The 25,582-nt window shown below is 37.6% G+C and overlaps 1 protein-coding gene and 2 long non-coding RNA genes across 4 annotated transcripts; 2 read left to right on the top strand and 1 right to left on the bottom strand.

The window, feature by feature from the left end:
- Positions 1-80: 80 nt before the first annotated feature.
- On the bottom strand, positions 81-25,429 carry LOC135435652 (serine-rich adhesin for platelets). Of its 2 annotated transcripts, XM_064692819.1 has the most exons (8): positions 25,278-25,429; positions 22,240-23,302; positions 11,213-11,412; positions 10,814-11,138; positions 9,311-10,156; positions 6,609-7,918; positions 2,901-4,503; positions 81-1,926 (listed from the first exon to the last, which is right to left on the bottom strand). In XM_064692819.1, exons 2-8 carry the CDS (start codon positions 23,039-23,041, stop codon positions 1,232-1,234), a joined length of 5,781 nt encoding a protein of 1,926 aa, XP_064548889.1. In that variant the 5' UTR covers positions 23,042-23,302; positions 25,278-25,429; the 3' UTR covers positions 81-1,231. The 2 variants fall into 2 exon arrangements, with proteins under 2 accessions (XP_064548889.1, XP_064548891.1); XM_064692821.1 differs by lacking the exon at positions 25,278-25,429 and having other exon boundaries at positions 10,820-11,138; positions 22,240-23,378.
- On the top strand, positions 15,647-20,488 carry LOC135435659 (uncharacterized). Its single transcript, XR_010437406.1, has 3 exons — positions 15,647-15,728; positions 19,774-19,979; positions 20,041-20,488. It is a non-coding gene; the product is annotated as an uncharacterized LOC135435659 (long non-coding RNA).
- Positions 23,389-24,038, top strand: LOC135435656 (uncharacterized). The gene is made up of 2 exons (XR_010437404.1): positions 23,389-23,668; positions 23,795-24,038. It is a non-coding gene; the product is annotated as an uncharacterized LOC135435656 (long non-coding RNA).
- Positions 25,430-25,582: the final 153 nt, after the last annotated feature.

Genomic DNA, 25,582 nt, shown 5'->3' with positions numbered 1-25,582 from the left:
TTGTTTGAGTTTGTTCGCTTTGAGCGAATTTGTTGCGTACTTAATTCGTATGCTTGGTTTAACATGGATACAGTGAACGCTTTGGGCACTACGACAAATATCACATAATGAGATCAATTGGATTTATTTTGGGTTTTTGTTTGTTTTTGTTTTTTTTTTCTATACTTTCTTCGTGAAATATATATATATATTTGTAAGAATGTACGATGTCATTTGAACTTAACATTGCCTACTGATTGACTGGTGGGTTTATCATTCAATTATAGTATTTCGAGCAAACCGATTTCTCAATAAACCAATTTTCGCATATATGCTGGTATATATATATATCCAGGCAAATGGCATGATTAGGCGCAGCCTGTGGCAGGCCAAACAGCACAAGTCTTGTTATAAAGTGTAAGTATACATGCTCTATAAGTAATTGCTTGCCATTTGTCGAGGTTTATTTATTATTATAATGCTTGTCATTTCATTATATCTTATATATGCAAACATAATTGAATGTGTTCCTGGTTGAACTTAAGTATGCGTAACAATCTTTTTTGGTTTCTGTGTTAAATGTTAGGGGGTAAGTACAAAATTAACAATTATCAAGAATACAACTTTTCAAATGCCAAAATCAATCAAACTCAAGTTGCCCGAAACTTTATATAATTATATAGTTGATTTTTTGTTTTTAGCCTAATTTGCTGGCCTAATTTACATACATTTAAGTAGTTGTTTTCATATTTCATTTAAAGTTTTTGCAGCTTTCACATGCCATATGATATCATAGTTAAAATATATATGTATATATATATAGATATATATTTTGTATAATTAGGTATATACGTATATAAAACTTAAAAAGAATTTAACCAAAAAAAATAGATATATATATATATATGTGTGTGTGTATATGTATAGTAAAATATTAAAATAAAACAAAGTTATGTTTAAAACTTGTGTACTCTTGTTTCTTATTGTTACAGTATTTTGTGTGTGTGTGTGTGTGAGAGAGTTGGGTTGGGTTGGATTGGGTTGGGCTGAGGAGTAGCAGAAGGATATACCCTTGCTTTTAGTGTCTTGACAGAGGGTGGGCTACAGAGAGACAGAGTGGGGGAGGGAGAGTGTTAAAGAAGGGAGAACGAGTCAGGGATAATGCCGAGGTGGGTTTTGCTATTGCTGCCTTTCCTGCTCAACATTGTCAAATTGCACACGTCATTTTTGTTGCTTTTATTGGGTTAAGTATTTAATGACCTAAACCAGCCCCCAGATCCTCCTGCTGTGGCGGCTGCTGCTGCGCCGTCTGTTGCTGCTGTTGCTGCTGCTGCTCCGCATCTGGCATATCGGACACCTCGCTGTGCATCACAATCTCAATGTCGCCCAGCTCGGCAGCAGCCTCGGCCGACAGCGTCATATCCTCGACGCGCGTCAGCTTTTGGAGCGTGTGCAGCGTCTCCTCGTTAATGGTATGCTCCGGCGAAATGTTCTCCTTGAGCTCACGCTTCAGGCTCAATGGCATGTGCACTGCATTGCATTCTGGCGGCGATGGCGACTCGGCAACATTGCTCAATATTGGCGATGTCGCCATGGCCACCGCACTGGGATTGACATCCAGCTGCGACGCAGCGCCCACCCCATCCCCGCTGTTGTTGAACGAGAGGTTCTGGCGGAACACCTGCTTCCCAAAGTCACGCAGCTGACGCGACGCTGTGTCCAGGAATGAGGTGCTGCCAGCGCCCGTCTCCAATCCAGATGCTCCTGTCGCCAATGACCCCGCTCCCGCTCCCGCTCCCGATCCGGCTCCCCCTGCAGCTGCTGCTGCTGTCGTCGCATTGTTGCTGCTGCCGTTGCCTCGCGATGGCGGCGTTGTTTTGCGTGTCGCCAACAGCGTCACGTTGACGTCACCGCTGCCGCCTGTTGTGGTATTTATTGTTGTTATATCTGCGAACAGCACAAAATTAAACATTGCAGACGAATATCAAGTGAAAAAGAGAAAACTTTGCAAACGCAGGAAATTCATGCTTAAATTCTTAAAGCTAAAACTAGATCCCATGAACTTCATGACCAATGCCTGGCCTGGTGATTTCCCTGAACAGCCTTTTGAATTATACTGGCTAAACAATTTACACAGGAGCATGCTTGCAATTATATAAGGACACGCTATGTTCTAAAAGATTGTTTCCCCAATTCCGTCTGTCCTTTAACATCCAACAGTCTGACTAACTTGTCCGTGAATTCCCGAAACAATTATTGAATAAACTAACAGCGATATATTAATCCGGAATTAACTGGCTATGTTTTTTTCTAGAAATTATGATATCCTGAGTATTTGAATTTTTTCTTTCAACGTTCCCATTTCCACAGCGGAATGAGTTTCATGCAAAAAATTTTCCAAAATTGCACGTAGAGTATCGAATACAAATTTAATGCCGATCGGAAGAAATTAAACTCGGCCCATTGACTTCCATTTTCCACCCGTGGCGGTGGATTTTCTGGAAAGTGTGAAACACGTCTCCAATGAATTTAGCACAAAATTAATTGAAAATAAATGAAAAGCCAGTAAAGTCGCATACAAAGTTTTCCACCAATTTTCCGCACTTGCGGGTGGATTTTATCAAAAAGCCGACTAATCATCCAGCTTCTTTGCTCTTGTTGAACACTAATCAGTCAGTCAATCGTATAAATCAGTGTTGAAAAACGCTTTTATACAGATACGCCTAACGTTTCGTCTCTATAAACTTAAGATACCCATTAATAACCTAGCTTTAGAGCTAACAAACTTCCCTGCGTGATATATACCCTGAAAGCCTTGAAGCACGGAAACGGATCACAATTACATAATATTTCCTGCATACAACCCAATTTCAGGTAGAACTGTGTTTGAAATTGAAAAAAGTTAATGACTTTTGACTAACTCTGTGCGTTATTTGTGAGCGGAGCCACAGCTGAAGCTGGAACTGCCTTTGATTCCGGCGAAGAGCTGCGCTGAAAAATGGCGCTCGGATTGAATAGGGTGAGCAGCTTGTCCACAGTCGTTGGATTGGCTATCCACGAGGATTTGCGTGCACGTGTCGCCGGTTGTTGTAGCTGTTGTTGTTGCTGCTGCTGTCCCGTTGCAGTTGCTGTCGGTGTGGACTCTGCGGGAGGATTGCCGGCATCCGTGCTGATTGAGGCAGCCGCCGAGAGTGCCGCACCGGCGGCCGAGTCCTTGGTGAGCGTTATGTCATTGTCACCAAACACGGCAATGGGACAGCTCTTGGCAACAACAATGGTAGCCGGCTCCTCCGGGCTGCCGGAATTATCCGTATTATCCGTGTTGTCGGTGGTGATGTTGCTGGCGCCGCTGCTGGTGCTGCTGCTGCTGCTGCCTGTTGCACTGGACACGGAGACGGGCGAGGTGCTGCATGAACTGGATGAAGTGCTGGGCGAGTTGGGCGACAGCTTCTGTATAGCTGCCTCCTCCTGATCCAACCCATTTGTACTTTGTTGGTGTGCGCTGTCATTGTCATTGCCATTGTCCGCGACGGTGGGTGATGGCTCCACAATAATCACGCTGCTGATGGGCATCGCTGTTGTTGTTGCCGCCGTTGTCATTGTGCTGGCGGAGATTGTGGGTTCGGATTCAACTGCTGTGATTGTTGCCTCAGCCAGCTGAGCGGCGGCGGCCTTGCGCGCCGATTTGAGCATCGGCGTTGGCGGCAAGTGAATCGGTGGCGTCTGCGGATCCTCGTAGATCCGCGAGACATGAAAGCGCGAACGCGGCGACACGGACAACCGCTTGACGGTCTGTGTGGATGAGGTTACCGATGCCATCGATGGCAGCGAACTTGACGTCGGCAGCGGCAACACGGCAATGGCATTAAGGCTGCTCTGGCTGCCCAGCAGCCCGCCGGCACCGATGCCACCATTGCTGCTGCTGCTGCTGCTGCTGCTGATGCTGCTGATGCCGCTAATGCCGCTGATGCCGTGGGCCGTCGGTATGGACATGCAGCTGCTGGCCGAGCGAGGCGTCGGCGGATGCTGTGGCGGCATCTGGGCCAGGGGCGAGGTCAACGGGCTGCTTATCTCGTTGACGCGCGACACATGAAAGCGGCTGCGATTGGGCGAGGAGGACGGCGATATCGTGGGCGGACTGGGACCCGGTGAGCGCAGACGCGCGTTCGTCTTGCGCTTCACCTCCAGTTTGGCAGCCGGCGTCGGCATTGCGGTTACTGCCAGAGCAGCGGACACAGTGCCCGTCGCTGCGTCCACCAGCGGCCGGCTGTGGCACGTCAGCGAAATCTTCCGCGAGCCCAAGTAGTAACCGCCGCGACACCGACTCTTGATGCTGCCCCCGATGGCGCCATTGCTGTTGCCTGCGTTGTTGTTGTTGCTGTTGCTGCTGCTGCCGCCACCGCCCACGTTCGCCGCCTTCTCCGCCAGCTCCAGCTCCTCCGCCTGCATTTTCTCATTGCGCGAGCACATGGAGCGCACTGTGCCCAGTACTCGCGTATAATCCAAATGCGCATCGCTGCCGATCTGCAATAAAAAGCCAACAACATTTAATTCCAAATACGATTTGCTTTTTATCTAAAAATAATAAATAAATGCAATTATTTGTAGTGTGTGCAAAACTGAAAGCTTTTCTTGCTTTTTAATGTCTTCCAGTTAAATAACAATATATTTGAAAATTTTTAGTCACTATTTTAGCTATAGAAAAGTTTTTATTGTACTAAAAATACTAAATTATTTTTTATTTAAAAAATATTAGTTTGAGAACTTTGAGAAATATTTGGAACTAAAATGATGAACAAGTTCAAAAGGAAGTTATTGCTGAATATTAATAATTAGTAGTTCATGATACACTACTAACTGTATCTGGAACTGGACGATATTTGGAACTAAAATGATAAAGGAGTTAAAAAGGAAATTGTTGGCTGAATTTTCTGCATTTGGTTCTAAGAACTAGTTACTAAACCTAAAAGCCAGGCTCCAAATCTACATTCACCGTTTCGTAACCTGAATATTAATAATTAGTAGTTCATGGTAAACTATGAACTCTATATGGAACTGGATGACGTAAATTAGAAAGTCCGGTTCACGCGCCAAAGAGACGAGACTTTGGTTCAAGCCGTGAGCCATTTTCAACGTGAACGTTTTTAACTACCTACAAAACTAGTTCTATTTAATTAAAAACGAATTCTTAAAGTTTACTAAGCCTGAGACAGATTTTAATCTCAATATTTTGAATATATAATAATTTATTACTGAACAAAATATAAAAAAAAATGTAATTCACAGTATTCGAATCTCTAGAATAGGTTACGTTAAGTTTTTATGTATATATATAAAATATTTTTGAAAATATTTAGTTTTTTATTGTTAAAAAAGAACACATTTCTGTTATGCACACTCTCAAATAGTTGTTATAAAAAAAAATGTAGATCGTGCTCAGATTTTTGTTTTGTTTTTGCTTTGTTTTTTTTTTGTTTTTTTTAGCTAAGGTGATTTCTTAAAAAACGAAATTGCAGCTGCAGAACTTTTGCGTTGTTAGCATTGTTAGCGTAATTATTAGTGGTAGCAAGCCAAGAGATCTCAATGCGATTAGGCCCAAGAGCAGGCGGAGAAGTACTTAAGAGAGGAGCGAGAAAATATTTGCTGGATGTTGTGGCATTTACTTACGCTATCCTGGGCCATTGGCGTTGGCGGCACAACTTTAACAATCGGCACAATGGGTAACTTTGCGATGAAGGAGGAGTTGGCAACAATAGCAACAATAACAGCACGAAATGAAAATGATTCAATTAAAAGTCAACAATCAACGCAACACACAACTACAATTTGGGATATTCTAGAGTCGAGGATATCTTCGGCTGAGGCCAAAGTCATGAATGTCAATTAACTAGGCAAAAGCCAAGGCAAATCCAGATGGAACTTGGAAATACTGTAACTGGAAATACTTGGGAGTAAATTTTAAGAAACTAAACATGACCCAATAATTCGAAAATTTAGAAACTGTTCGAAACCCCGTTGGAACTTTATGCCTGTATATAATAAAGACCAAATTTTAGCTGATTTCTAATAATTATTTCACCGAATCTTAAACCGGACATTTAAAATAGGCACAAGTCGAGCTCGACCTGAACCTTGCTTGGACCTTTTTTATTTTTTTAATAGCATTTGGGAATATTATAAAACAAAATTTAAATGTTTACGATAAAATGGGAAAATCTTAAGGAACCAGACGAGGCAGAGTTTTTTTGGGTGTACGTGTCAAATATTTTAAATAAAATAATTTAATCAATTTAAAACCACTTGAAACCCATTTGAAATCAGCTTTAAATAACCAAAAAATTGATCATTTTTTAGATATAGGTCTATAAGCTATATCTATAAATCCTGTCTGCAACCACATGATATTTTTCAGATACCCTATAAATACTCCCTTTTACCTTAGCTCAGTTAATTGACATTGAGATATGTGGAGAAAAAAACGAAAATAACTTCTTTAACAACTCAGCTGCAGCTCCTGCATTGGAATCATGACACACACGCATCATTTGTATGGGAAGCAAAAATATTAACGTGTTCGATGGGCGGGCGTTGAAAAGGTCAATTGTCAAAGGTCATCATAAATAGCTTACCGTTAGACGCTTGGGCTCATCATTGATGTCAATTTGGGTGATCGTCTTGTTGGACTTGAGCACCTCGGCAATTATGTTCAGACTTTCCACCTCTAGTTTATTGTCACGTATATCGATGCGCTGCAATTTGCTGTTGCCGCCAAAGGTCAGGATGGAGGCGAGCGTCTCGATGCCCTTGGCGCTGAGATGGGCGCTCTGCAGGCCGAGCGTGGTGAGCGTTGTGTTCTTGGTCAGGCTGTCCTTGATGGTGGCCACAAAGTCATTGGACAAACAGTTCTTGCCAATGTTGAGCAGCTCCAGCGAGGAGCTGCGCGAGAGCAGCTCCGCAATGCAGGGGCCGCAGTCCTTGGTCAGATTGTTGCTCCACAGGGCGAGCGCCTTGAGGCCGCTGGGCGCACGATTCGCCGCCTCCAGTGTGGCATCGACCAGCTGACGGCGCGAGAGCGTATCGTTCTTGGTCAGCTTCTCGGCCAGATGCGGATCGGCTGCACTCGTGCTGCCGTCCAGCGAGTTCTCGCTGCACAGACTGTCCGAGCTCTGGGAGCGATTGCGCGTCGACTGATTGAGATAGGCACAGCTGGATTCGGTGCGACGCAGGCCGCTGCTGACGCCACCCGGCGATGTCGATGGCGGCGGCGGTGTAGGTGTTGGACTGGGACATGGACTGGCACTCGGTTCCTTCTCCTTGGCCTCAATTGTTACCTTGGGCACCGTCGCCACAATCACTTCGGGTGTCTCCGGCTCCAGCTCCAGCTGCGGCTGCGGCTGCATGTGCACAACTGGCGTGGGCGTGGAGGCGGGCGTGGCTGCCTCCTCGGCCACCAGCAGACACTCGGTGGACTCACTGGCTATGGTCGCCGTCTCAATGGCAATCTCCTTGGTCATGTCATCCAGCCGTGTGCTCTCCAGCGACACGGACAGACGACTAAACTCATCCGGCAAATGGCGACTGATATCGCCCTCCGAGGCGCTCTCGAATGCCGAATCTGTGCTGTGCGTATCCTCGAAATCATCGCCAGCCTTCGCATTCTTATTCATGTCCAGCGGCCGTGATCCGCTCGGCCCGGCAATCCCATTGATGCAGTCGCTCTCCTCGGCGGTCACCTCAAATATGGATGCGGCACCGCTTGAACTAACGGCGACTGTTGCAGCTATTTGGTTTAGTATTACAGGATTATTATTATGGTTGTGGTTGTTGCTGTTGTTGTGGTTGTTGTGGTTGTTGTTGTTATTGTGGGAATTAGCATTGTTATTCTGTACACAGGTTTCATTGGGTTCAACGGTTTTAGCCTCTGTTGAGGGAGTAATATCTGCAAAAAGAAAAATTCAATATTAATACTTTAATAAAATAAACAATTAAGTGGGGGCAATGGGATCTGACATAGTTAAAGCAATTTTCATGTATCCTACGTGTAGGTGAGTGCTATCAAAAATCCTTTTAAGTCTATTTAACTAACATATAAACATTAACTTTTAAATATAAATTAAAGCTTTACTAGAAATCAGATGCTATTAAAAATACTCAAGATGAGTTTTACTAGAAATAAGATAATAATAAAGAATTAAAACCGTAACATAACTTAAAAAATAATACTTGTTGCTCGAATATTAGAATTTTCATTTTGTCTGCATCAATTGACCGCAAACTATAATTACAATTTCTTTCGAATTTTGTAAGAACCCAATAAAATGGGTCTAAAATACAGTATTAATACGCTAATCTTTTGCACTCCTTAATTGTTTTTTTTTTTATTTTTTTATTATATTATTTTTTTTAATATAATTTAATAAATTTATTATTTATTTATATTATTATTTTTATATAACTTGCTGGTTTTGGCGACCTTTTCATTTTATAAATCTTAGTTTAGTTGATTTGAAATTTAATTTTTCTTTTTTTATTATTTTTTTTTAATTTTTTATATTATTACTTTAGTATTTATACAGCATCTTTTGCACAATTTAATACGTTATTATTATTTATTTTAATTTTGTTATTTTTAAATTTGTTTTAAATATTTTTTTTTTAATTTATATTTTTATAATATTTCTTAAATTTTTATAATATCTATTATACTTTTAGAAGATTTATTTAATTTTTATGTTTTTTATTATATTATTTTTTATGTACTTTTTCTGAATTATATTTTTGTATTAATCTTTTCATACATTTAGATCTTTTATTTAATAATTATTCGATTACGCTTTTAAATTTCAACAAATTATAGTTCTTTGCAGCCAGGATCTTCTGATTTTCGAGCAATAGATATAGTGCAAAGTTATATAAATGTTGCCTAAATGATCGTCCCCATTCATACAAAGGATTTTATTTTACAGCTCCTTTTGGCATTCAAAACATTTTCATTGCGACTTTTAAAAATAATACTTTACAACTTTAAAGATGTATTTCGTGTATATATATAAACTTTTTCAATCTACTAGGTAAATATATATATAAGTTATATATTCGCTTGGTAAGATATTGTGAAATGTGAATTTCATTTCGGCCGTTCCGATTTTCACTTTCGGCAAGATCATGCGGTAACAAGTCCCTAAAGTAAAAACCGGGAAAATGCCCAAAAATAATCTGCAAGGTCAGCTGCAAAAATGTCAGTTAATTATGTTAGTAAGAATTCAAAAGTATTTCATAAAAATCTATAAAACCAATTTAATTGCTTCTAGAAATCGGAAATGTATATTACCACATAAGTTGCGTTCAGTTTGGGAACTTTGCTGTTGCTGCTGTTGCTGGATAGATGGAGCTAGTTGCTCCAGAATTGGATCGACCAGCGTCGTTGTAGACTCATCTGTGGAGGATGTGGCTGCTGCTGTTGATTGCAATTTGCCAGCAGGATCGTAAATATCATTGCTGTTCTCGCTAATGTCCTCGGAGCAGCAGGCGGCTAGTGTGTCGGTGGATATATTGGATGGCGCCTCCTCGCTGCTGCTGTCGCTGTTCATCGAGAGCAATTTGTCCAGCATGGATTGCCCAGTTGCACTCTGATTGCCGCTCCTCAGAGTGCGCACCGTATCCTCTGTATTGTCATCGTCAGCATCGTTGTCCACATCCACCAGCAGGCCAACGGCTGGTTCACTGCTGCTGGGCTCCTCAGCTGCCGCCGCTGCTGCCGCCGCCGATGTTGGCTGCTGCTCGACAACAGTTTCCAGGACTTCAATGGCTTTTGGCGATGTGCTGTTGTCAATCGCATGTGCCTCGGACTGTATTTGGCTGCTGCCTTGCTCGTTGCGGCCTGCCAACTGCAGCGACGCCGTTGTATCCATGGGCGACACCAGCTCGTCGTCCTCAATGGCTCGCGCACGCTGCAGCGGCAAGCCACTGCGACGCTCCAGCTCTGTGGCCTGCAGGATGAGCGCCTGCACCAGGTACATGGCGCCCTCGTCGCGTATGTTGTTGTTGCTAATGTCAATCAGCTCGATGCTGTGGTTAAAGCGCAGCATATCCGCAATATGTTGGGCATCGGTGCAATCCAAATCGTTGTAGCCCAGCCACAGCTCCTTCAGTATTTTGTTGTGGTACAGCTTGCAGCCTAAAAATGTTAAAGTACAAATCCAAAATCAGAATGTTAGACAACATCTAATTGTAATGTTAATAACAGGCGTTCACATCCTACTAGGAATTGAGAGTTTTAACATTTTTATACCAAATGTTAAATAGTTTTTACTAACAGCTGTTAAGAGTGCTCTGTTAACACAATGCGAAATTCTATTCGAATGTTATTTCCAAAGAAAACTACAATATAATTTTAACAGAGAAGGAATATGTTGATATATTAAATATGTTTTATATTTAAGCTAAGTGAACTTTACCAAGAGTAATCTACAAAATTTGATTAACCTGGTTGCAAATGTTAATTAGAAGTGTTTACGTTTTACTGTAATGTTACATAAATATACGCTAACAAAGGTATATAAAATAGACTCCTTTTAGAGGATAAATTCAAGAATTAATTTAGATTTAGATTAGGAGTTGAGAGTATGAGAATTGAGTATGTTATTGACAGGAATGTTTTCATCACATGGATACAATTGTAACATAATTGTAACAGACATTAAATTTATATTCAAACTAAAATTTTCGAGATTTATCAAACAGACAAATTAATTGGTCAGTCTAGTTATTATGTACTATCAAATTAATGCACACAAAGAGACACACGCACACACAGACACACGAATGCACTCACACTTACAAAAATTGGTGAGTGGAGGTCCTTTGAGGCCGCAATGCTCCAGCTTGAGCGTATGCAGATTGGAGAGACTCAGCGCGGCGCCCAAATTCTCGGCGCCCACCTTTGATATCTGGTTACCCTCGGCATTCAGCAGCTGCAGCTCCTGGCTGCGGCCCACCATATGTGTGCAGAGTCCCCAGCCACGGACCGTCATCTGCTCCTTGTTATACGAGATATCCAATTCATTGGCAGCCTCATAGTACTCAATCATCTGGCAGAGTGCGCTCAGGCAGCTCTCGTTCAACGGGCACTCTGACAAATCGATGGCTTTGTATTGAATCTGTTGGGGTTTTGGTAAAATAAAATAAAATTAAGTAATTGCCTTGCAGATCAACCATGTTGTGCAGCACATACCCGCATGAATATCTCCTCCAGCGGCTCGCAATCATTGGGCGTCAGCTGAATGCCTTTCAGCGATAGCAGCGGCTGCCGGGCCAGGTGCAAATCCAGCGCCTTCAGGTGTTCCATGATGTTCTTCAGCGGCTGTGTATGATGCTTGTAACAGGATTTCACATACAGCTCGGTAATCTCAGCTATGCTAGACACCTGGCAGACTAAATATATAAGACAAGTTATTTTTATTATTATCATATAATTAGATATTTAAAGATATAATATATAGATTAATCTGAGGTGTTGGGCATTATATAAACAGTAGAAAGCCTACGCTAAAATCTACCCAATCTCTTTATTCTTGAAGTAATATTATTCAAATTACTTGAACCAACCAGAGATTGGGAACTCATTGAACATATGTAGCTAAGTGAATTAGGAATATATGAATAATAGAAAATGGAATATGCACAATAAATTTCAATGTTAAATTCTGCTTAAAGCATGAAAATTGCAGTTAATATCAAGAAATATATAACTTTTCACTTATATAAAAATGTCAGATTTCAGAAAGTTTTAAATAGTCAAATATTTCTAATTGTTGAATATAATCAAAATATCTTAAAAGATGAAAAATTGTATCTATATAAGAAACTTTTGAAATTTCGACTTTTTTAAAATAATTCCCCAAGTTTTACCCAAGCTTCTTAACTATTTTAAAATATACTGTAGCATGAGTAAAAAGCATTCATAGCTTTTTAATTACATTTAATAAACGTTATAATTTCTTGGAAAAAATATATAAGTATAATTTTCAATTGCTTGGGAAAAACAAACATAACTGCACAATTTTCTGTTGCCGCACGCGCGCACACGTCATAGCTGGAAGTCTAGTAAAGACATATATATATATTTATATATATATATATATATACATATATATGTATATATTCACGAAGGCAGCTGATCAAAATTCCGCAATTTGTGATCAAAAATACATAAAACAAAGAACATTGTTGAGTCAATAAACTGTTGACTCTTCCGTTTGTCATGCAATGTGACAATTTCAAAGCAACTGCGTCGAAATAGAGATACATAACGAAAATAAACTGCTCGACTAGAGCATACCCTGCAAATGGGAATAACATAGATGGGTAAGGTATAGAAAAGTTAACAAATCATTTAACAGAGACATTTATTCTAATTGAATGTACAAAAAGATGCTTTATAAGTTCCATTATAGTTGAATGTAGCTCATGAACTATAACAAAAAACAGCTCGACTAGAGCACACCCTGTAAAGATGAATAGCACACAAAGATGGTAAGGTATAGAAAAGTTAAGAAATCATTTAACAGAGTCATTTATTTTCGTTGAATATACAAAAAGATGCTCCATAATTGTTGAATGTATCTCATGAGCCCACGCATATGCCCCTTGTGACATGCCTTATAGGGCATTAAGAATCATTTACCATTGTATAAAGTCATTCAAACATTTGTCACAAATAAAACCCATTTACATACAACTTTATACTCTACAAATATGGCAAATAAGACGTAGCTTATGGCGCGTGCGTAACTACCCCACACACCCATCATCATCATCATCATCGTCGTCGTCATCATCAAGATGAGTGCCGTAAGACATAGACAAATTGTCCGCAAATGTCAAAAAAAAAAAAATGAAATTGCGGCATTTCCAAACGAATTTGTGGCCCGACAAATCGTGAACTTGTAATTTGCGACTCGTCTCTGGGGCTGGGGCTGGGGCTGGGTCTACCGGCTGCGACTCGGACAAGTTCCTGTCTATCATTTGGGACGCACTCGGTAGTCAAGTAATTTTCTGTCTAAATTTAGAAACTCTTTTTATGATTACCATATAATTTGACAAGGGGCAATCGACGAAACATCAAAATCACTTTATAGACAAATGTAAATGGTTCGTCTCTTGATATGACGAGCGACTGCACAAGGGTATAACTATAAGTTTATATAGAAAATTGGCCAATGCAAATATGTACTTTGGGGGCGTATCAAATCGTGCTATATATATATATATATAAATCGTCTACATATATTTAATTTAAGCATTTCAGGGCGACAAAGAAACGTAAATTGTGCCAAATGCCAAGTGCATTGAAAGACATAACGACAGAAAGTTTTTAAAAATAGTTTCAGTTCTGTTTCATGAGAAATGTAAACAAATTAATCTATCATTGCATTATCTTTGGCCACAGAGAGCGGCCAATTAAACGATCCATTTTAATTCAATGACAAAATTTGATGCCAACACGCAAAATGATCGCATTTTATATTATTCTGTAATCCCGTGTAAAAGGTATTATGACGAATGAAATGTGTAACGCTTAGAAGACATCTCCGACCCCATAAAGTATATATATATATATATATATATATTCGTGATCAGTATCAGCGATTACATATTGACATGTCTGTCCGTCGATTTGTGTCTGTGAACGCGCTGATCTCAGAGATTTTAAAAGCTAGAGATGTGAAATTTCTTGCAAATTGCTGTGCAGATCGTTTAAAGTAATCGATGCTTGGCCCGATTCTATTAAATCGATTATTCGATTTCAGATAGCCCTGTCCGATCGTATGTGTAAACGCGACAAGTTAGTCAAGAGCTAGAAGTTAAGAGCTGGAGATGTGAAAATTCGAACGCAGCTCTTGATATTTCCAATGCGGATCGATTAAGGTAATCGATACTTGAACCGATTTCAATAAATCGATAATTCGATTAAAAACTGTTAACTTCAGATTTCTTTGTCCGTTCATCTTTTCGTATGTGTAAACCAGACTTGCTATTTAGTATGCAGATCTCTTAAAATTATCGATTCTTACCCCAATTCCATAAAATCGATAAATACCGATAACGATATTCTGCACTTTGAATGTATTCCTGAGCATATAAGTGCAAAGTCCCCAGTTTTAGTATAAACAAATATAGAATATTTTTTGGGACACCTTCCTCAGTAACATTGCATAAAGATCGGACAATAAATACCGAAGCTAATACCAAACGCGTTTACCAAATGAGGATCCAAAAGAACAGCTGCAACGTAATCTTATTATATGTCTTTAAGGTAGGGTATCTGCTAGTCGGGCACTCTCGACTGTTGCACTCTTGTTTTTTATATTTATTTTCGTAAGCTTTTCAAACAAAATATTTTCTTTTGGCAATAATTCAAAAAGTGTCGCATACGTCTCAGTTTTCATAGCTTTTGCCGTACGAGACGGACATCTGCTAAATGATTCATTAGTGGTTCGCATGCTCAGTAAAAACATCAATTTCTCAGAATCATTATTATATATCTACGTATATGTACATATATAGCGTATATAGCGTATATATATTTGTGCTATATACAGCTTTTTTGCGCTGGCAGACAATGTGACGACCGGCTTCCACTTTTCGTGTTTGTGTGTGCTTCAGTTAATTGTAAATAATTTTTCAACTGATAAAATATTTTTCACTGACAGACTCGAGTGCGGCCCGAGACGACTTTTATCAATTACACACAGTTTTAGCTTTTATTGCTTGTTTGTACTTGCGAGTAATTAAATAGTGTGTATCAACAATTTAAATTTTATAAATCACATTAGATGATACATGGACATGAAAACACAATTGTTCACAGTCCAAATAACTTATTAATGATACGCTGAATATCCAAAGGGGAAGGCGGGGGTAAAGCGTTTTGGGATAATATGACATAACTTCTATTTCGGTCTGACTGACCTCAACAAAATGGAGCGCAAACTGGAGTGAAAATCGATATTTATCGATTAAGGGCAACAAATACGTAAATACTTATTTTGGCATCTAAAGCTCTGGAGAAAAACGAAATGAAGAAATTGATATTCATATATCCATTTAAATAAAATGGGCTAAGTTATGAAGAATGTGAATTAAAGTTGACCTGAATATACTTTAAAAGAAGCTATATCTCTTAGATTTCTGGGTAGAGAAGCATTTTATAAAATGTCTGACGGACGGACAATTATACAAACATGTCTAGCTTGACGTTCCCACAATGCTGATCAGGCCTAACAAATTGCATCATCCAATATTACATAATACTCGAGTTATTATTACGAACCACTTTTGAAAAACATGTAAAGAAGAGAGCTTCTTATAAAACTCTTTTTAATATTTCAGAATGGAGAACTTTTTTCTTCTCTTCTTATAAAACGCTTTTTAATATTTCAGAATGGAGAACTTTTTTCTTCTCTTCTTATAAAACTCTTTTTTAATATTTCAGTATGGAGAACTTTTTTCTTCTCTTCTTATAAAACTCTTTTTTAATATTTCAGTATGGAGAACTTATTTCTATGCAAGCAGCATACGAGTATAAGACTTTGAACATCCTCATACAGTTAGATATAGTAATAAGCTATCTGGTAACTAAGTAATCCCATGCAATCTATAGGCAATCCACAGTTCTAGACTCTGAATATGCTCGTACAATTATAATAGATAAAGTAATAAGCTATCTGGTAACTGAGTAATCCCAGGTAATCTATAAAGAACATAGACTAGAATCTAGAATCTAGACTCTGAACATACTCATCATCCAATTTATAATCCCAACGTATTCCAATCTATAACTAATCTCTAATCAGCATAACTAATCTATAATAAGTGCTTAGTTCTGATCCAGGAAAGTGTTTTTGATTATCTACATATCTATATCTTAAAACAATATATAAATCCTTAGTTCTGATCCAGTTAAGTGTTGTCGTACTTTGGCCCACGTTCAGTATACCCCTTGGGCACACACCCAAGAATGCAGAGTATAAACAAAAAGTGGGCCTACGAGTACGAAAATAGCGAGTAAAAGAAATTTGCGCAAACAAAATATGAAAAACGAGATGAAAGCAAATTTGACGATCGCCAAGGTAAATCATAAACAACTTTAGAATGTAAATAAACAAGGAGAAAACCAAAAAACCAAAAAAAAAAAAAACCGAAATGAAACCAGAAACACAATTTCAATTTGAAGTCTACAAACAGAATTTTTATATATTTCTTTTCAATTTTTTTTTTTTTTTTGTGGCCCCCTTATCTCATTCACAGCGATAAAAAACATTTTGTTTACTTGAATTAAAATAAAAAAATAAAGCAGCAGCATTTGAAAAGAAAATAATACGGATATCTTAATCAAAAGTAGCCAAGTTTTTGGCATGTTTTTTTGCTGCATTGTGTTAATTAGTCAGCTCATATTATTTGGACTGCGTATAGCTGATAAATGTCAGCTAAATTATTGTTGTTTTCACAATGTATAAATAAATAATACTTAAATGCTCATTTCTATTTTAATAGCATATCTATTTTTTGCACAATTTGTGGACCGCCAAAAATATATCTCAAATTGTTTGGTTATATATATATATTTGTTTTATTATGCTCCATAAGGCTTGCCATAAAGGCGACCTCATGGCAATCACATGATAGATTTTAACATGCAGATCCCTATGCTCCAAGCAGCTGTTAAGGAATCCAATGATTCAATTATCGATCGACAGCGAATTAGCTCATCCATCGGTTAAAACTAAGAAAATATAACGCGTGCCTGCAGGCAGCTGTTATATAAGTGTGTGTGTGTGTGTATTGTATACGTGTGTGTGTGTGCGTGTGTGTTGTGTATGGCAATTGGCGCATGAAATGCTTTTCAATTTTTTATTATTCTATTGATTTTTATGCGTTATCGACAGGCGTCGCCTTCGCGAAGGGGGGCAAAAGAAACAGCAAAAACAACAAAAGGCAAGGCACGCTAAAAGCCAAAACAAAAAGGCGAGCGAAAAAATGGTTCAATTAAATTGCTGTTAATTTTCTGCTAAACATTTACAATGTCGGCAATTCGAGCGAATGTATCTCGAAACTTGTTCTCGACGTTTGCCATTTATTGAATTTTGTTGAATTTTTTTTTCTTTCTGTTTTTTCTGTTTTTTTTTTTTCTGTGTTGGCAACAGCCTTCGCCAAAAACAAAATGAAAGCCAAAGCGCAGACTGAGAGACAAATGACCGTACAAAGTGTAGATAGAAAGAACCACTAAAAAAAAAACAGAAAATAAATAAAAATAAAAAATTGGCATCAAGTCGATAATTTATTTAGTCGGAAAGCCTAGCCAGATGAGCATGTCAATGAAAAGTCATTAAAACGTGCATAAATCCGTTTAGATCATTATAAAAACTCCTAAATTTCATATTAAAAATTGCACCAAATTTGTTTATCAGTGACGTTTTTGGGGCGACAAAACAAATAAATAAATAAAAAATAAATTTTAAAAATGTTAAGCTTTTCGAGTTTCAATTCCAGTGTTTCAAAAAAAAAAGTTAATTAAATCAATTTTAAAAGTTTTAAATTGCGAATAATTTGAGGATTTCGTGTTTCAATTCCAGTGTTTCATAATATAAATAAATATGCAAATAAATATATAAGTAAATATATCAAATAATAAATATATAAAACAAATGTCGAAAAGTGTTGAAATTTTTGTGTTTCAATTCCAAAGTTTTGAAAAACATAAGTTAAACAAAGAAATTTCAGAAGCATTCAATTTCGAAAAATGTTGAGATTTTCGTGTTTCAATTCCAAAATTCCGCACCTTTGTAGCAAGGCTACAAACTGGTTTTATATTGAACTAGTTCGAGTTCGCAATTCCAATTTATTTTGAACTATGAACCGAACCATAATCCAAACCAGTTACCCAATAAACAAAAGAACCGAATCGAAAACTAAGCCGCATTTTGTGCCATTACATTTACCGAACTATATTTAGTAAAAGATCAGACTATTCTCGGGTATATTTTGGAAAGGTAATTTTAATTGGTATTTTTGAGTAGCTGAAAATGGAGTTGAAAAATTAAAAATATTGTACGCTCATTGGTTAAACGTCAAATGAGTTACGGGAACCTTGCTTCAAAGCTGATGTTAAGATCAAAATTACATTTTTTAATATTATTATCATTAAAAACATTAGATACATTTGCAAGATGTTCAGTCGTGCTAAACACAATATTGGGTTTCGTTTTTATGCATAGGTAATGCGATTTTAGATTTCAAAACAAACTCTATAAAAAACAATTCTTATCGCGCCGCTTTCTTTCTACGCAAGCAGGTAATCAGCTTGGCGATAGACGACAAATTAAGTGCCTGACATGGTTTATCATTGTTCAAGACCAAATTCTGGGACAATACCCAAAAAAAAAGATGAGAAAAACCCAATGATATACGACCGGTTCAAGAGCACTTAAGTCGAGCGCAGAAGAGTAATGGGGAATTATGTATTTGATAAAATAGATTCCAACATTTATTTACACACATTATTTATGTGCGTGGAATTGTTTCCGCAACAGCAACAAGTGACATTTAAGCTAAATGCAAAGATTAGCATTAATATTTATTTTTCTGTTTTCTTTCTGTTATTTTTGTGTTTGTGTTTGTTTTGTTCTTTGTTGATTTGCTTTATGCTCGTTTTCCTTGCTTTGCTTTAGTTTGCCTTTCTTTGCTGGAATTGCATTAATTAATTACATCGAAATGTGCATTAATTGAGCTCGTGACATTTTTATCATCTTTCATTAGTACTTTAAGTGCTACACAAACTTATAAATATATATATACATATATATATATCATATATACAATAAATATGTACATACATTAAAGCGCATTAAAGTTTCTTCAGCAAACTGCTGAAAATGCAATTCTAGTAAAAATTCAATAAAAAGTTTGCATTAATATTAAAGATATAAAATAATAATTGTCTGTTAAAATGGAAAGGTCGCCAAATACAACATGAAATATAATAATAATATTTAAAATTTAATATAATAATATTTTAAAAAATGCATATATTTAAATTAAAAAAAGAGTTACAGAAAAACGGAATTCAATTTTTTTATCACTTTTGATTACTTTTGCTGACGTTTTCAGTTCATCTTTTAGACATGAAATATATGATCTACTATTCTAAAATCTTTCTTTTAATAGCAATAAACTACTCATAGATATTTTAACTATAATTTTAGTGCTAATTGGAAGCTCATATAAAAATATATTAAACAAAATCTCGAGTAAATAATTAAGGGAAAACCCAAGAGCTGCTTAGGTTTATATAAAAAATATCAAAGAAAGTTTTACAATGATACATTTATTTATTTTAAGTATATTTATAAAATTTTATGAAAAAAACTCAATTTAGAATCATAATGCTTAAAAACATCTTAAAATGAACGAACGGACAAAAAAGTTGTTACTTGTATTTCCTTATGTGTATTAAAAACATACGTGCCTCCGAATCAAAGTAAATATATGTATCTCATTTAATAAATGTATCTCATTTCTCATCTCATTAATCGAATCTTTTATCCTATTATCCCTCACTATATCAAGTACTTTTCCCAATTAAAAGGCATTCAAAATGCTTAAGCACGTAAATGCAACATTTGATTTTAGTATTAAGCAATGCAAATGTTTGCAAATAAGTATATAGAGTTTCAAATATTCATAAGGTAAATTTGCATATAGTCTGACTCTCTTTTATTTTTTTTCGTAAAGTGACAACGATGACATCACATGCGACGAGTTATTACACCTACAAAAGGGGAAGAAGTAAAACAACAACAACAACAACAACAAAACTACAGCAAATCTAGCAAGATATAAACAAAGACAAGCGACGACGAATTAAAGCAAACAATAAGAGACAGTGTGTGTGTATATAGACATATAAGACACAAGTATTTACACTCCAACTTATATACGTAAGTACAACTGGAAACAAACACGTTGAACAAATCGTAATCGTTCCAACAATTTATATAGCATTTGCGGTGAGAAAACAGATAGCAGACAAATGGCAGACAAAATGCGAGCCTACAAATGGAGCCGGTAAAAAACAAAAGGCAAAAAAGGCAACAACAACAATTTAACGGAGAACGAGAGAAGAGACACGCAAGAAAATGGAGAGCTTTACGAACTGAGCGCAAATCTAAACCGTAACCGATCCGAGCCCAAAACCCGAGTCGTTCGAATTGCACGAATCGTCGAATTCGTATCTTATCAGTGATTCTGCTGTTGTCTTTATCGCTGGCAAGGAAAAAAAAACATATACGCATACGAGTAGAACGAATAATAAAATCAAAGGCAACCAATAAGAAAAAAAAACTATTAGCCAATCACTCATGACAATAAAAAAACAAAACGGTGACAAAACCTAAACGGATATTGTTTAAATAAGGTATACCAGATAAATACGTAGAGTGTTAGATTGCGAACATTGTAGTATTTATAGATTCAAGATTGTATATCCAGAAGTTAAAATCGATCAAAATCCTATTACAATTAAAATAAATATCAAGTAGAGCATTAATATAATTAAAACTGATTTTATTGTTGGGAAACAAACCCTTTCTTGATGTTTAAACATCAGAAAATATGTTATGCGGGCACTTGGCATAATATTAAATGAAACTTAATAAAATTATAACTCCTTCGTAACCGCTGCGGTTAGTTAGTCAAAAACTAAATCAAACTAGGGAATCCCCATGAATCATATGTACATAAAACCATATAGAAATGCAAGGAAAAGAATCAATCTACCCTAATGCATTGGTACTCACACCTTTGTATGCACGTGTGCACACATAAGCACACAGATGCATGCACACATATTATAAAAATTGCAAAACTGCAAAAAGTTGGCAACGTCGTCGCCCCACTCAATTGTCAACTGTCAACAATTCGCACTATGATTGAATCGTGTGCGCATCGCTCGCACTGGAGAAGGAAGAAAGAGAACGCGCACAAGAAACGTCAAAAATGCATTGCGCTTGGCAACAAACGTCATTATCGTCATTTATTGCGTTCCGTTATTTCGAGTGCAGCGCCATTCAGACGTTCACTCACATAAATATTTGTGCGCACTTCATTGAATTGGCTTTTTTTCTTTGATTCTTTTTTGATTTGGCAGCTACCCACCCACACACACGTTCTTGCCGCCCCGTGTTTCTTCTTTCTTTCTCTTTCCCTCTCACTTTGCATCTGCCAGCACACTTGCCGGCTGCATGATCAACCGTTCGTTTTGCTTGATTGGTTATTTGAGTCCTTTTCGCACTGCACGCGAATTGCCGTTGTCGTTGCTGTTGTTGTAGTAGTTGTTTTTCTTCTTCTTGTTGTTGTTGCTTTTGTTGTTCTTTTTGCTTTAGCTGTTGTTGTTCTTGTTATGGTTTTTATGTTTGCTTTAACGTTTCTCTTAGTTTTTCAATGCATTTCAATTTGCGCAAGCAAATTAATCTGTTTAATTGAAATAAATCACAGGAAGTGCAATTTACGACATGTGTCTCAAGTTTTACTTCCGTGTTTGCACGAGTTCCCGAATAATAAGAAGTATGCCGATATCTGAGGCATAGTCCATATATCTAGGAAAATTGACTACCGGATCACGTATTACTGCACGCGTATATATGTAAATATATCGAAAACAAAGTAATCGAAACATAGACCTATACAATAATTTGTTAACTATATAATATTAGTTAGCATTGGCCCAAAGTTCTAGGATGTGTATGTATATATCCTTATTAACAAAGTGTAACTCTAAGAAATTAGTATTCCTTTAGTTATTGTAACGTGTGTCACGGTATGTATCATATTATAGCTTTTGCTTTAAGCATTAATTTTGTTGCAAATAATTTAAAAAAAAAAAATCTATTCATTGAAATGAAAGACTGTTTATATACTTTTGTGAAATTCAAAATTAGTGTAGTCAAATTTATCAAAGACAAAAAACTAAAGTGTATGCATTTCTGTGATGCCAGATCGCCACAATTGCATTTTGAATATTCGACGAGGCTAAAAAAAAATGATTGTCTTTTAACATAATATTGCACCCTTGTAGGCTAATAAGTATGGAAATTGATTTTAATTAATTCGAATCTACAATTTTTCAACTATTCCATAATCATAATCATCATATATATAATTGCTACTGATTGGCATACAGTTTTCTTGTAGATGACTTACCTTTTTCCCATGGATTGGCCGGCTCAAGATATCCGGTGACAAGCTCCTTATCACTTTCCGGGAATGAGACGCGACGCGGCATCGTTGCTGCATTGAATGAGCTGTCCGAGAATTTGCGCTGCAATAGACTGGGCGCTGTCGAGTAGCCGCTGTGGGCTCTGCTGGTGGCCATAGTTTCGGTCGATCCCGCGTCGCTTCGGTTTGAGCTCGAATTGGAAGCGAGCGAATCGGTTCTCCATACTGCGCTCTGTTTGGCGCCGTGATAAATTCTTATTTTCTGTTGTTGCTGCGTACGCATCTGAACATCGAATGCTGCTGGCTCTGGCTCTGCCTCAGGCTGGTGCTCGCTGGCACAGCTCGCGGCAGAGGTAGCGGCAGCGGCAGAGGTAGCGGCAGCGGCAGCGACAGCGACATCAGCTGTTGTCGCTAATTCAGTGTGCTCTGCCGCAGCTGACAGCGGCAATGGCGTCGGTGTATTGTTGGCTGTCACTGTCATTGTTGTTTCTGTTGCTTGACCCTCAGCAGCTGCTGCTGCGACGACGACAGCAGCGGCGGCGGCGGCAGCAGCTACAACAACCGCAGTGACTGTTTCTTGTTCCGTGGCAACAGCCGCCGCTGATGTTGTTGTTGCTGTTGTTGTTGGTTCTATTGTTGCCGTCGCATTTGCAAGGTGCGTTGAAATTGTTGGCTCCGTTCCATTGCCAGTTGTTTCTGCCGGGGCCATAATTGTTGTACTTGTTGTTGTTGTTGTTGGTGTTGATGTTACAGTTGGCGCGGCATTTTCATCAATTTTATGCAACATGGTAACTCGACTATAATTTGTTTCCTTTTTTTCTCAATCAATTTGTTACAATCGTTTGTTTATATTTATTAGTTTTTTTTTATTTGCACACGCACATTAATTCATTTACACTCCTTTTTGTAGCTTTTTACAAAAACTTGTTTGCGCCTCTTTGCGTGTGGCATTTACATTTTTTCGGCGATTTCAAATGCAATGGCTCAACAAATCAAATTTAGACTAAATGTGTAAGTATGTGTATATGTGTATATGGTTTGGTCTACACTGCGAATAAAAACTTAATAAGACTTTATATACATTCAATTTGATATCATACAAATTTTACTTCTAATCAGAACATTACAAGCACGAAAATTTTCCTCTCTAAAACACACAAAACTTTCCATGTAAAAACTGTTTCAAAACAAAAGTCAAACAAAAAAAAAAACATCAGCGGCATTGAAATGAGCGCGCGCGTTGCTCTCTCGCTCTCGCGTATCGCCTCTCGCAACTGAACGAAAAGACGACGCAAAAGAGAATGGCGTAAAAACATTACCTAATTGTTGTTATTGTTTTTGTTTTGTTGCTTTTGTTTGATATTTGCGAGAAAAATGGTTTGCTCAGTGGGGAGCAGTGGCGGCGGTTGCGTTGGTAAGTTCGACAGCTCCGCCGCTATTTTGTTATGTTTTTCCTTCATTAATTCCATGCCATTGTCGTTGTTATTGTTGATATCGTTTTCCCCATGCACATTTTGTATTTTTGTTTACCACACCACAGCTTGCCTTTCTCTCTTGGGACGTTCGTTGTGTGTGCTTCTGTGTGTGTATATATGTGTGTGAGTGTGTGCGAATAACACGCGCCCTGTTGCATGCAAAATTCAAATTAAAAGGCAATTGCAATTGGTAATTACAAACTGTCAAGAGGGACGTACAAATGCACACGCTCCTGTTTTATTTTTATTTTTCGTTTTTTGGCAATTTGCTTTCAGTATTTGTTTAGAATAAATATAAATTACGTCACATTCTATATCGCTCCCTCACTCACTCCTCTCTCTTTCGTTGGAGAGTGAACTTTTGAAAAAACACTTTTTGTTGTTGGCATTTGTATGCGAACAAAGGATTTTATTTCATTTAACTTTTTTTCAGCGCATAGAATTTATGCCAGATTTTTTTAATTTTTATTTTTATTTTGTTGTTGCTTTTACATTGGAGTTGACTTTTGCATTGCTTTGGCGTGCATTTGGTTTGGGCGCTGTGCGTTTCGTTGTTTCACAGGCCCATGTTATTGTTTTTAGTTACACTTTGGCATTTGGTTGATTTTACTTTGCGCAGTTTTAACACAGATATAAATATGTATTTTTTATTGGCGCATTCTTTTGCACATATTTTGATTTGTTACACAATATACATTTCATTCGAAGGGTGGTACGTTAAAGGAAAATAAAACGTACACAGTAACTGAATCGCATCCGAGCAACAACCAACAACAACCGATCACAAAGACGTTTAAAATGCAAAAGGTAGGAATCGAAAATAATGAGCAGTAGCAAGCAGCAGCAGCAGGAACACGCACTGCTACTGGTCTCTCTCTCTCTCTCTCCCTAGCTGATAGTGATGCGCGTTGCAAATCACGAGAAAATTAGTACTTTTTAATAAAGCTGATATAGCTAAAATTTGCTAAAACTTAATAAATAGCAAAACAACGAGCACGCGACTCAAATACATTTAGTGCGTATACCGTTATTCGAAAACGACTTAAAAATTATAATTATATTTTGTCGACCAAATATATGTCACGACGAGAACACGACACGCGCACAGAGCTAATTTTGACAGCGCGCACAGCGTTGCCAGAATGGTAAAAGCGCAATTTCGCTTCTTATCACAGCTAATATTGCACCGAATTATGTACTAAAATTTGTTTTTATTTAATATTGAATTCTTTGTTACTTGGTAATATCCTTCGATTGATATTTTACACTATTCACTAGTAAAACTAACTCACGACTTCGAAATCGCACATCTGGCAGCGCACTAAATGTCGCGCTCTTTTTACGCAGCTCCCCTCCCAACAATAGAATTTAATGCACATAAAAACGAAAATAACATAACTGCCTAAATTGACATTTCGCTCGTCAAATACACTTGCGCGAATATTAACAACCCATTTTCGGTCATTTTTGAAGGCAACAAACTCTCTGCTGCTCTCTTTTAAGAACTACCACACAACAACACAAAATATTAAAAGTATAGACAAAAACCTTTTTGTTGGCTTGTGTCCTTTATTATTTGTTTAACTGTCGCGGGAACATTGAAGCGCGTTCACATTTTTGCACATTAGGGTTACTAAAAACAGACTAAAGCGTTTAAAATGTAGCTATTGCCAGAGACTTTGCAGTGTGACCGCAGCCAGTCAATGATAAAATACACACCACATTATTTACAATTACACTAAGATACCAGAATTTTAATATTTCTACAAAGATTAATAAAATTGACAGTTGTGTGGTAATTGACACAACATTGATTTACATCGAGAAAATGACTGTAATTGCGAGCAACCTTA

The sequence above is a fragment of the Drosophila montana genome, unplaced genomic scaffold (assembly GCF_035044405.1).
Source record: "Drosophila montana isolate Dmon_TW-CO22-7 unplaced genomic scaffold, ASM3504440v1 contig_3640_1, whole genome shotgun sequence".
Taxonomy (NCBI): Eukaryota; Metazoa; Arthropoda; class Insecta; order Diptera; family Drosophilidae; genus Drosophila; species Drosophila montana.
This window is presented reverse-complemented; position numbering and strand designations above follow the sequence as displayed.